This window comes from Pantherophis guttatus, chromosome 2, assembly GCF_059756535.1.
Source record: "Pantherophis guttatus breed Tessera chromosome 2, ASM5975653v1, whole genome shotgun sequence".
NCBI classification, from domain to species: Eukaryota; Metazoa; Chordata; class Lepidosauria; order Squamata; family Colubridae; genus Pantherophis; species Pantherophis guttatus.
The window spans coordinates 7,505,737-7,518,976 of NC_142064.1; the positions used below are offsets into that span (position 1 = coordinate 7,505,737).

Consider the following 13,240-nt stretch of genomic DNA (forward strand, 5'->3'; position numbering starts at 1 on the left):
GTTATGGGAGCATCGTGGAGCTCCCATGTAACACCTCTCCTGCGCGAGCTGCACTGGCTCCTGGTGGTCTTCCGGGTGCGCTTCAAGGTTCTGGTTACCACCTTTAAAGCGCTCCATGGCTTAGGACCTGGTTATCTACGGGACCGCCTGCTACCACCAATAGCCTCCCACCGGCCAGTATGCTCCCATAGAGAGGGGCTCCTCCGGGTGCTGTCGGCCACACAATGTTGACTGGCGGCCCCTAGGGGGAGGGCCTTCTCTGTGGGGGCACCCACTATCTGGAACGAGCTCCCCCCGGAGATACGGAGGATCCCGGATCTGCGCACCTTCCACCGCGCGCTTAAAACATTTTTATTTCATCAAGCTGGCCTGGCCTAAATCTTCTCCTTTTTAAAATTTTAAAATTTAAATTTTAAACACTAATTTTAATTTGTTTAATTATGGGATATTTTTAAAATTTAGCCAAATTGTTTAATCTGTTTTAATCTATTTTAAATTTTGTATTTCTGTGTTTTATCTTTTGGCTGTTCACCTCCCTGAGTCCTTCGGGAGAAGGGCGGTATAGAAATTTAATAAAATAAAAATAAATAAATAAATAATAATTTCACCACTGGGGAAAAAAGTTAAAAGGAGCCTCCATTCTTAATCTTAATCCATCACTGGAGGCTTTTAAGAAGAGACTGGACAGCCGTTTGTCCAGAACGGTATAGGGTAGTGGTGGCAAACCTTTTACTTACTGAGTGCCGAACAGGTATGCACTTCGTGCACTTTGCATACATGCGTGCTATCCACACTAACAGGCATCTCCTCCCCATGCGCTGCGCTCGCAACTGCACCATCTGTGCATGCACACGGATTTTGTACGCGCCCCCCATGCTCTGTGCGCACAACCACACCATCTGCGCATGTGCATGGCTATTGTGCGGCTCCTCCCCATGCACTGCATGCACAACTGCACCATCTGTGCATGCACATGGCTTCCACAAGGCCACCCATGCGCCGTGCGCGCAGCCACCACATTTGCCCATGCGTGCAGGGTTTCGCACGGCTCCCCCCGTGCGCTGAGCGTGCCATCGCACCATCTGCACATGAGCACGGTTTTCACACGTGCAATGCATGTGCATGAACGCTTTCTGCGCATATGCACGCTGTACGCAAGTACTCGCACATGTATGTGCAGGAGAGCTCTGAAGACCCGCTGGGTGTCCCGAATTGCACGCGTGTGCACCGGAGGCCCAAACACCAGGTGGGGTGCACGTGCGCAGCAGCAGGTGAGTTGGGCGACAGCTCGTGGGCCCGGAAAGATGGCTCTGCGTGCCACCTCTGCATGCCATAGGTTTGCCATCACGGGTATAGGGTGTACTCCTTTAGCAAGGGTTGGACTAGAAGACCTCCAAGGTTCCTTTCAACCCTGTTATTCTGTTTCTGCAGGTTTTGCACCCCTTGCTTAAGGAGATGGGATTGGAGAACTAAAGTTACACAAAAAGTGTAAGGTGTAGGACAGAGGTCTTCAAACTTGGCAGCTTTAAGACTTGTGGACTTCAACTCCCAGAATTCTCCAGCCAGCATAGCTGGCTGGAGAATTCTGGGAGTTGAAGTCCACAAGTCCACAAGCATAGCTGGCTGGAGAATTCTGGGAGTTGAAGTCCACAAGTCTTAAAGCTGCCAAGTTTGGGGACCCCTGGTGTTGCATAGTCTTCTTGGAGGGTTTTGATCGGAGACCCACCCCTGGTGTTGCAATCTCTCAGTTTCTGCAAACAAACCCAGTTTCCCTGCTGAGAATCCACACCACAATTCTGCCAAATTTATCACGGCCACACCGTGCCCTCTGCAGTGTTCTTTTTCTGCTTTCCAAAGAAAAGGAGACAGCAGGAACGCTCAATTCTCATTGTGCTGTTGCGATCGGCATCTGAAGTAGCATTACATCAGATAACATAGCAGACGGTGCAGTCATCAAGCCCGGCATTCATTGTTTATTCTGACTGACGATAGGATTCCCAAGCAGAACTGAGTTTAATCTCATCCCGATCCTTTGAAATGGAGATCCAGAAAGCTGAAACTGGAAACAGCTGCCTGCACATATGGGCTCCTTACTACATTATTTATTTATTTTATTTTATTTTATATTTAAATTTATATTCCAACTCAACCCCTCCAAGACCGAGTAGCTGTGGCTGCCAGCGTCCCGATATAGCCAGCTGGTGCCATCGCTGGCTATTGGGGGCGAATCACTGGCCCCCACGGAGAGAGCTCGCAACTTAGGCATCCTCCTGGACGCACGGCTGTCTTTAGAAGAGCATATGACGGCCGTGGCCAGGGGAGCTTTTTATCAGGTTCGCCTGATACGCCAGTTGCGTCCCTTTCTGGATCGGGACTCCCTACGCATGGTCACTCAAGCACTCGTCACTTCCCTCCTGGACTACTGCAATGCTCTCTACATGGGGCTCCCCTTGGGGTGCACCCGGAGGCTGCAGTTGGTCCAGAATGCGGCCGCGCGGGGGATTATGGGAGCGACGGGGCGCTCACATATAACACCTCTCCTGCGCGAGCTGCACTGGCTTCCTGTGGTCTTCCAAGAATTTTTTTTCAGAGCTTCATAACTTTAAACTGTCTCTAAATGAATGGCTGTAAGTTGAGGTCTCCAGGAATTGGTTATGTCTAGTCTAAGTAAAAAGTGTGACATGATAGCCATGTTCTAATATTTGAGAGGCTTCCACAAAGAAGAGTGGGTGGGGGGAGTCAACCTATTCTCCAAAGCCCCAGAAGACAAGCCAAGAAGCTATGGATGGAAACTAATCAAGGAGAGAAGCAACTTGGAATTAAGGACAAATTTCCCTTTCAATTATTAAATCAATCAATGGAACGACTTGCCTCCAGAAGTTGTGGATGCTCCAACACTGGAGGTTTCTAAGAAGAGACCAGACAACCACTGTTCTGAAACGGTATAAGGTTTCCTGCTTGAGCAGGGGGTTGGACTAGAAGACCTCCAAGGTCCCTTTTAGTTCTGTTATTCTGTTATACTCTCCATCTCATTGGCTCTTCAGCTCTCTGTCTATCTGTCTATCTATGTGTCTGTCTGTCTGTCTCATCACTGGAGGTTGACAAGAACAGATTGAATGTACTACCAAGGCTCAGATTGAGCCTTGGTAGTACAGTGGTCTAAAGCACCCTGTTATTAAGACCAGCTGCCTGCAATTACTGCAGGTTCGAATCTCGCCAGGCTCAAGGTTGACTCAGCCTTCCATCCTTTCTAAGGTAGGTAAATTGAGGACCCAGTTTGTGGGGGCAATAAGCTGACTTTGTATAAATATACAAAAGGATGAAGGCTATTGCTTAGCGCATTGTAAGCCACCCTGAGTCTCCGGAGAAGGGCGGCATATAAATCAAAAAAATTTAAAAAAAGAAAAGAATGACCACTTATTTATTTTATTTATTTATTTTATTTATGTAATTTATATGCCGCCCTTCTCCCGAAGGACTCAGGGCAGCTTACAAGAAGGAACAAAAAAAAATTACATAAATAACAAAGCCAATTTAAAATTAGTTAAAATTAATTAAAAATGTAATTAAAATGATTAAAAATCATCCCTACGGATTCAGCCCATTTGGTGAAAAAGCCACGTCTTCAATTTGTGGTGGAAGGAGAGGAGGTCCGGGGCTGTCCTGAGGCCGGTGGGCAGCCCATTCCAGAGGGTCGGTGCTCCCACAGAGAAGGCTCTCCCCCTGGGGGCCGCCAGCTGACATTGTCTGGCTGACGGTACCCTGAGGAGGCCCGCTCTGTGTGAGCGCACCGGACGATGGAAGGATGGCAGGAGATGATCCTGCAGATACCCAGGCCTAAGCCATGTAGGTCTTTATACTTGTCCTGAATGGTATGGTGTCTCCTGCTAGAGCAGGGGATTGGACTAGAAGGCCTCCGAGGTCCCTTCCAACTCTGTTATTCTGTTACTCTGAGTACCAAAGAGAGAGCAGAACCTCGTAAATTCTCTACCCGTCGTAACTCTAATCTTTTTTCTGACGTTCCCAATGCAGGCAAACTTTTCCACATTGATTTTGGCTACATTCTGGGACGTGATCCGAAACCTCTTCCACCACCCATGAAGCTGAATAAGGAAATGGTGGAAGGAATGGGAGGGACGCAGAGCGAACAGTACCAGGAGTTTCGCAAGCAATGCTACACGGCGTTCCTTCATCTGCGCAGGTTAGAATTTTGTGGTTAGATAACCCGTAACCCAGTCAGTCATTCTTTCAGAGATATTTCCTTGCCGGTTTTCTCAGCTCCCTTCAGCAATGACAGACGTTTAATTGACCGCCTGCACTGGAAAACCTGGGGTCCATTTCAGTGGTGAAATCCGAACTGGTTTGCTACCGGTTCACTGGCCGTGCATGTGCACTCCGTGCCAAATGCATGCTGTGTGCGCATGCTCAGTGCACACTAAAAGGAGGCTTGGGAAGGTAAGTAGAACTGCGAAGGGGAGGGGATCATCTATGGCGCGTGATTTAGCTTTGCTAGAAAGCAGGATTTCCTGCTTTCTAGCAAAGCTAAACCCCGCTGCACAGCTGATCTTCGGAAATGCCGGTTTGGAGGAACCGATAGCTTTCTTTAACTACCGGTTTGCCCGAACTGGTAGCTTTTTAAACTGCTGGTTCAACCGAACCAGTAGCTTTTTTTTTTTACTACCAGTTTGCTGGAACCGGTAGTTTTTATCACTACCAGTTCCCCCGAACCGGAGCGAACCGGTAGCATTTCACCCCTGGTCCATTCAGAGATGATGTTTGTCCATCGTTTTCGAAGAGGACCTTGACATTTAACTGGTTATAGGCTGTCCACAGTGTGTCTGCAGGGGGCTGGTAAGGCCTATGCGCATTGGTGGGCTGCAACTGGTTTAACAACTGGTTCGGTGATTGCATGCGCATGCACCTAAAGCGCTTGCATGCAACGTTCAAATTACAGCAATTTGAAGCTCAGCTGCTTACCTTCTATGGCAGCCCTGGTGTTGTGGTCCGCCTGCAGCCTGCAGACCTGGCAGTGGAGTCGGACAATGAGGAGGCTGGGGAGAAAAATGGGCTAGTCCTGGAGTCGGGGGAAGGCCCAGCCGAGGGCTCTGGGTCGGAGGCAGAGACAGGGCCAGGGTCATCGGAACAGAGAGGCAGAGGAACAGGAGGAGCCTGTTCCTAGTGCACACATGCGAAGAGCTGCCAGAAGGCAAGAGCAGCTAAAGCAAAAAGGACGACTCGGGAGTAAGGCCAGGAGATGATTGGCCCCTCCCAGATGGCTTAAAAGAGCAGCAACGGCTCTTGGGATCTTTGTAGGAAAGCAACGTTGCTACATTTGTTTCTTGTCGGTGTCTCTTGCTTCTGAACTTCGTGGGGTTTTGCCAAGAAAAGCCTTTGGCAGGGTGCCAAAGAAGACAAAGGTTGGTGATAAGGCCGAAGGACTGTTTACGAAGAATTTGTTTTGGACTTAATTTGGACTAAGTTGAGAATGAAGTAATTCTCAGCTGTTCTAATAAAATATGTTTGTTTAGGACTGATTGTGTCTGGTAATAACTACATGGGCCTAGGTCACAACACCTGGTAAGTGGAACAGCGGAGATGCGGAAATCAGCTGTACCACTCAAATCAGCTGAGCCAAAAAAAAAGAAGGAAATATAGGACAGGACAGAGCGGGGATGGGTGGGCGGGGCCATCTGATAATCAGAACTACCGATTTTCCCAAACCGGTCTGAACCGGCAGCAGCCCACCTCTGCCAATGCGGACACGGAATGTTCTGCCACATGTCGGGGCAGACGTGTAGGCACTATTGTTGCAGCATTTGCAGCTCTGGCTTTGCGGAGTGCTCCCTTCTCTTCTGTGCTATGGTTGTCCTTCTGTTAGGATGGGGTAGAGGGTTGTCCCCGAACCGTGAACCAGCTCACGAGCAAACACACTAGGACTGAAATAAAACTAGCAGAGGAGTCTTGTATAAAAATATACTTTACTTCAAAATGTTTAAAAAACACTATATCTTTAAAAAGGCACATTAATAACAAAGTCTTATCTTGGTTAAATGAAGCCAGGCCATCTCCCTAAATTCCTCTCCACAATACCGAAACAGTCCACAAGAAAAAACTAACATAACATTAAGCAGCTTCGGTGTCGATACATCATCGAGGTGGTAGAAGGGCAGCAGCGTAGGCTTCACAGCTAAAAGTCACCTGTGAAAAACAATTCAACCAGCAAACGTGGCTTGAAGCTCCTGGGAGGGAAACTGTCCAGCAGCAACAGTTCAGATGTTGGCTTGCGTGCTTCAACTCAGCAAAAGGCAAGGCGAAATTGGAGACTTCAAAAGGCTTCCAGCTATCTCAACTCACAGTTGCAGCTGGCTCCGTGGGAGTATCTTTACACAGCTCTTCGGCTCCTCTTCTGCTGCTATCTCTGCTGCAGCCATCAGGACTCCTTATCTGAGTTCTCCTCCCTTCTGCAGCTCTGCTCTGGGCTCTGCATCCAGGTGCTTCAGCACTGGCTCTGCATCTAGACCTAAACAGCGTCTAGGCCCAAATAGCAAGCAGAAAAGTCCGTGCTTATATGGGGAGTTAACCTGCAATTAAGTAGGGCAGGGAAGGCTTGCAGTTAATTGCAAACAGGAGATGGCTTGATTGGATCCATACTGTTTGTGACTGATCAAGTAGCCACAGCAATCCTGAAAACACTCGTGACACCTTCTGTCTTCAAATGTCTGGCAGCCTTGGTGGATCAAGGTGCGCCATGTCGATCGATCTCGTGCCAGGGTTTCCCAGGAGGTGGTGTGGATATCCAGGGACTTGAAGGAGGCTTTTAGCGTGTCTTTGTATCGCTTCCTTTGTCCGCCATGGGGTCGCTTTCCTTGAGACAGCTCACCATAAAGGAGGGTCTGTTTGGGGATGCGGTGGTCTGACATCCTTGCAACGTGGCAGTCTTCCAAAATGGGGTTCCTACAAAGACGAAGGGGGTCAACCTATTCTCCAAAGCACCAGAAGGCAAGACAAGAAACTATGGATGGAAAAACGTCCATGCAGATTCTCCATCATCTGGGTCATGTTGTCCCAAAGGTGCTTTTTCAAGAGGCAAAAAAAAAAAAAAAATGTTGATTACACTGGGATTAACAGGGGAAAAAAAATAAAGATGATTACACTGGGATTAACAGTGGCATAAAGATGATTACACTGGGATTTACAGTGGAATGATAAAAGGTTGAATTAGATTATGTAAAAAGAAAATATATCAACGGATATAATGTATCAATTTTTATTAAGATGTTGGACGGTATCATTTGAGAAAATGGATAGCTGTAATAATTGGGATATTGTTTAAATATGTGTAACAATAGTAATAATTTGAACATTTTTCACTTAAGCAAAAAAGAAAGGAAAATTGAAATAATATATGATTATGATTTACAAACAAAAATGACTTAATTGGTATTTATATAAATGGTATGGTTAAATAGATAGAATTTAAGGAAATAATTTGGGAAAGTGTATTAAATAGCATTATTTGAATTAAGAACTATGTTTAAATGTTAAATTGCTATATTTTTAAGATTAGTGATAAGGTTTAAATTTGATAAAGTAATAATGGAATAAAGATTTAATGAGCATTATATGAAGTAATAAATAAATGTAAGGAAGTTTTAGAAATGGAAATAATTTTGGAATATAAACATGTTTGAACTGTACTGTTAATAGTGAGGATTTAGGGTAAGAATTGTGAAATGTATGATGAGGTATTAATTGAATTAAGATTTAAGGTGGGTTAATAGAAGGGTAATTATATTGATTAAGTAAACATGAGTAAACTTTTTCTAAAATGGTATTAGTTGAAATATGTGATTTAAGATTAAGAAATAAGTGTTATGGCAAAATAGAATATATAAAATTTTGTTAAAGATGACAAAAAATTGAACAAATTGATGACCGGATCAAAGCTCTGTTCCGAAAAGATGTAATTTGTATGTTTGGGGGGGGGGGGACTTTTTGCAAGAGACAGTTGGACTTTCTGTTTGTTTTTTTTTCCTTTGAAGATGTTTTGCTTCTCATTCTAGAAGCTTCATCAAAGCTAATGAAGCTTCTTGGATAAGAAGCAGGGGTGAAATGCTCCTGGTTCGGTCCAGTTCGCCTGAACCGGTAGTAAAAAAGGCTACTGGTTTGCCGAACTGGTAGTAAAAAATGTAAAAAAAAAAAAAAAAGTTTTGACAAACAGCTGAGCGACTCGCGATCATTAGAACTTTTTTTTTTTAACTTTTTAGGCATTTTTTTACTACCAGTTCTCCAGCTGTGATCGTCAGAGCCTTTTTTTTTAACCTTTTAAAAGCATTTTTTACAACCTATTCGCCCGAATAGGTTGTAAAAAAATGCTTTAAAAAAGTTTTTTTAAAAAAAATTGGCCACACCCACCCAGTCACATTACCCCCCACCACCAAGCCACGCCCACAGAACGGGTTGTAACAAATTTTACATTTCACCACTGATAAGCAGCAAAACATCTTCAAAGAAAAAAAACCCAAAAAGTCCAGCTGCCTCTTGAAAAAGCACCTTTGGAACAATGGATGGAAACTGATCAAGGAAAGAACCAAGTTAGAACGAAGGAGAAAATTCCTAACGCTGAGAAAACTTAACCGGTGGAACAGCTTGCCTTCACAAGTTGTGGGCGCAGCTATTTGTCCAGAATGATCTCCTGCTTAAGGGCAAGTTGGACTAGAAGACTCCAAGGTCTTGTTCTGTCCCCGTACCACTCACGCACCCCCACAGACGGCCCGGAGTTAATAAGCCACACGACAAAACTCTTTGATGATAAAGCTGGCAGCAACCCAGTGGCTAGCTGCCAATTCAGACTTTACTCACACAAAACAAAGATTAGACTGCCAGCATTCCGATAAAACAGGCAGAGTTTTCAACAATACCAGGATTAATCCAAATACAGTCCGATAAAGCAGGCAAAGTCCAGTAATGCAGAGATCATGGAGTATTTCCAGTTTTTGCTTGTCACAAACTGAACCGGCCACCACACCCACATTTACACCCTGTGGGGTGTGGTCCAGTGACTCAGCTAATCTCTGGCACGCCTTCCTCTCTGCTGCGCACGCTTCTCCCTGCGCCTTTGGCGAGGGTCCAGCCAGTACTTATCTCCTTCGTCACTGTCCACCTGTACCTGCGGGGATGTGCTTGGCTCTGAGCCTGTCATTTGGCCTTCGGTGTCCTCCAGAGGCATTGCCAGAGAGGAGGGTCCTGGAGAGGGAGACCTTGCCAACTCCTCACCCTCACTCTCAGAGTCTGCATCTGTCGATAGCACAGGCTCAGGCAACAGAGCCACAACAGGTCTCTTCCATCTCAGTTATTCTTATTCTGTACTCGATCAAAAGGTCGGCAGTTCAGCGGTTCGTATCCCTAGTGCCGCGTAATGGGGTGAGCTCCTGTGTCTTGTCCCAGCTTCTGCCAACCTAGCAGTTCGAAAGCACGTAAAAAATGCAAGTAGAAAAATAGGGAGCACCTTTTGTGGGAAGGTAACAGCATTCCGTGCGCCTTTGGTGTTTAGTCATGCTGGCCACATGACCACGGAGACGTCTTCAGACAGCACTGGCTCTTCGCCTTTGAAATGGAGATGAGCACCGCCCCCTAGAGTCGGGAACGACTAGCACGTATGTGCAAGGGGAGCCTTTACCTTTTAACAGAATAATGGAATAATGGAATAACAGAGTTGGAAGGGTCCTTGGAGGTCTTCTAGTCTGCAAACAAAACTGATAAGTAAAATAAGATACCATAATTTTGCAGTTTGCATCAACTAGCCAAATTCATTCGCTCGGAGAAAAGCTAAGGATGATGACCAAAAAAAGTTGAAAAATCGTTACAGAAAAAGGGGATGGAAAGCCAATTCCATCCCAACATTATTGCCAGCTGGTTTCGGACAAGCAAAGACAACGGAGGAGGCCAGATTTGCTTAACGGACCACATGATCCACTTAACAACTGTGGCCAAAAAAAAGGCCGTAAAAGGAGACAAAATTCACATAACGACTGTCTCGCTTACCAATGGAAACTGTGACCGTACGTCGAGGACTATCGGTACGGCAACAGTGAAGACAATATAGCTAGGAGATGGCGAAAGCAAATGTATATTTATTCATTTTTTATTTATCCCTTAAATTGGTTTGCCGTCCATTTTGCCAACGAGACGGGCCGCAAGTTTTCTTACGAATGTAGCCGGCGATGAGCCGCATTCGCTCGGTGTGTCTGAGAGTCGGAAACAAATTTTAATAGGTAGTAAGAGGAACAGGTGAAAAAGCATTTTGGATCTAACATTTGCAGCCTGATTGCCTTTGAAATACGACCGCTGATGTAAAGACATGCTAGTGAGCCCCTCTTTCTCTCCTGCTTGCCTGAACTGAACGGGAATGGAAACGGGCTAGACATCTTTATGGGTGCTTTATGATGTATGGGGAATAAAATGCACAAAAGTGGGGAATATTAACGAAAATAATGGGAAGGGAAATATGCTTCCAAGGCACGCTCGCTGAATTCACTTGAACCAGGGGGAGGGAAGCTGGCTTGGGTTGGTGGGAGGAAAGAAATAGAGATAGCACAGAAGCAGATGCAGGCCGTCCTCGAACTTACGACCGCAAATGGGAGTCAACAACATTTCTGCCGTTAAGTGAGTTTTTCCCCATTTTGCGAACTTTCTTGCCATTGTGATTACGCGAATCCCTGCAAGTTGTTCAGTTAGTGACACGGTTGTTAAATGAATCTGGCTTCCCCCCCCCCTTGTGTTTGCTCATCAGAAGGTCGCCAAAGGGGATTGCGTGACCCTGGGGACACTGCAACCATCATAACTACGAGTCACTTGCCAAGTGTCTGAATTTTGATCATGTGATCAAAAGGTCGTAACTGTGGAAAATGATCCTAAGTCATTTTTTTTTCAGTGCTGCTGTAATTTTGAACGGTCACTAAATGAACTGTTGTAAGTCGAGGACACCCTGTACTTGACCTGAAGCCTCCAATGGATTGGATGGTTATGAAACATGTACAGATACTTGTTGTGGTCCGTCAGCGGCCTGTGCAGCTAGTAGCTGATTCCGACAGCGAGGAGGCTGGTGTGGTGCTGCGCCAGCAGCCTCTGCAGCTGGCACTCGAGTCAGACACTGAGGAGGCTGGAGAAGATGTGGTGCCAGAGGCGGAGATTCAGCCAGGGCCTTCAGAACCTCCAGAAGCTCCCTTAAGTGAAGAGGACGAACAGGAGGAGCCTCTTCTCGATGCACGGGCGGGCAGAGCTGCCAAAAGGCAGGAGTGGCTCCTCAGGAGGAGGTCTCCTCAAGAGTAAGGCTTGGGGCCAATTGGCCACTCCCTTAGCCTATTTAAGGAAGGACGACAACTGAGGCAATTTGCAGGGAACAACTTCATTCACTCTCCTTCGTGTCCTGATCTTAGTTCTCTTATCAGTTTCCTGCAAATTGCTTCTGGGCTTTCTGCCAACCATAGTAAGATTACGATTGTTTATTCTTTGGATTCTTGTAGGCTGTTAAGAAAGTTAATTAACAGCCTTTGTTTGAAAAAGACTGATTTAATTTAGTAAACTGAAGTTTGTACAGACTTTGTGTGTGCTGCGTTCCTTGGGGTCCGTAGCTGGGGCAGAACAGTACTCCTCGACTTACGAACATTCATTTAGTGACCGGAGTTACAACAGTGCCAGAAAAAAAGTGACTTATTGCTGTGTTTCACACTTATGACCATTGTAGCATCCCCAAAGGTCACGTGATCAAAGTTGGCAACTGGGTCATATTTATGACGGTTGCAGAGACCCAGGGTCCACAATTGAGCCCAACATTTCTCTTGCTAAGCAAGACAGTTGTTAGGCGAGTTTTGCCCCGTTTTATGACCTTTCTTGCTATGGTTGTTAAGCGAATCACTGCAGTTGTTAAGTTAGTAACATGAATCTGACTTCCCCTTTGGCTTTGCTTGCCAGAAGGTCGCAAAAAGTGATCACATGACCCCCCCGGGACACTGCAATCGTCATAAATATGAGTCGAGGGTCTGAATTTTGATAACATGACCATGGGGAAGTTGCAGCACTGAGAATTGGTGCCGTTGTAACTTCAAAGGGTCACTAAATGCACTGTTGTAATTCAAGGGCATTTGCATAACTACAGATCATTATCTTCCTTTAATGACCCCATAATTCCTTTGCGAGATGGAGTCTGGGCAATTGAATGGAGCTGAGTGTTGACTGGCCGGATGCCTTTCCTGTTGCCAATGCGGAGCTTTCCTCAGCAGATATATTCTCATTGTGTCCAGAGAGAGAAACATCTACCTCTACCTAGGATCAAACTCACAGCCTCCTGTTTGTGAGGCGAGAGTTTCACTCTCTAGGCCACCGCACCACTCATTTGCATAACTACAGATGTACTGTGAGAATCATTAGCAGGAACCGATTTAACCCTCTCCCATCCTACCAATCTTTACTTGCTTCCTTGCTTCTTTGACCTCTGGAATGCAGCCCCTCCCTTCTGGGAATCCAGACTCCGTTCCACCCCACTCTGAGTTTTTATACACCACTTCTGCCTCCAGCTTTGGAATTACACTTTAGTAACTAAAATACGTGTATTTTATGTATTTCAATATTCTCAATTTTCTCCCCATTTTTGTTTTAAGCAAACCCGAACTCAACTTACAGGAGCTCACTTAATGACCATTTGAAGTTACAGCGGAACTAACAACCGTTTTTTCACATTTGTGACCGTTGCAGCCTCTCCGTGATCGCGTGATCAAAATTCAGGCTCTCGGCAACCGATTCATATTTATGATGGTCACAGTGCCCCGGGGTTACGTGATCCCCTTTTACGACCTTCTGACAAGCAAAGACCAGATTCACTTAACAATTGTGTTTCTAGCTTAACAGGTGCAGTGATTCCCTTAACAACTCTGGCAAGAAAGGTTGTAAAATGAGACAAAACTCACTTAACCAATGTTTGGTTTAGCAGTAGAAAGTTTGGGCTCAATTGTGGTCATAAGTCGAAGACTACCTGCATTCCAGTGGTGAAATGTGAAATTTGTTACTACCGGTTCTTGTGGGCGTGGCTTGGGGGGGTAATATGACTGAGTGGGCGTGGCCAACTTTTTTTTTTTTTTTACTTTTAAAACCAATTTTTTCTACAACCTCTTCGGCTGAAGAGGTGGTAAAAAAAATGCTTTTAAAGCCTCTGACGATCCCAGCTGAGTTGCCTGATTGGCAG

General features: G+C 45.7%; 1 protein-coding gene across 1 annotated transcript in view; it reads left to right on the forward strand.

Annotated features, from left to right (window-relative positions):
• The window catches only part of PIK3C3 (phosphatidylinositol 3-kinase catalytic subunit type 3), a 123,293-nt gene that overhangs the window by 66,279 nt on the left and 43,774 nt on the right, over positions 1-13,240 (forward strand). The window contains exon 22 of the mRNA XM_087885502.1: positions 4,033-4,201. Coding sequence (XP_087741628.1) covers positions 4,033-4,201 — 169 coding nt within the window. The remainder of the gene's footprint in view (positions 1-4,032; positions 4,202-13,240) is intronic.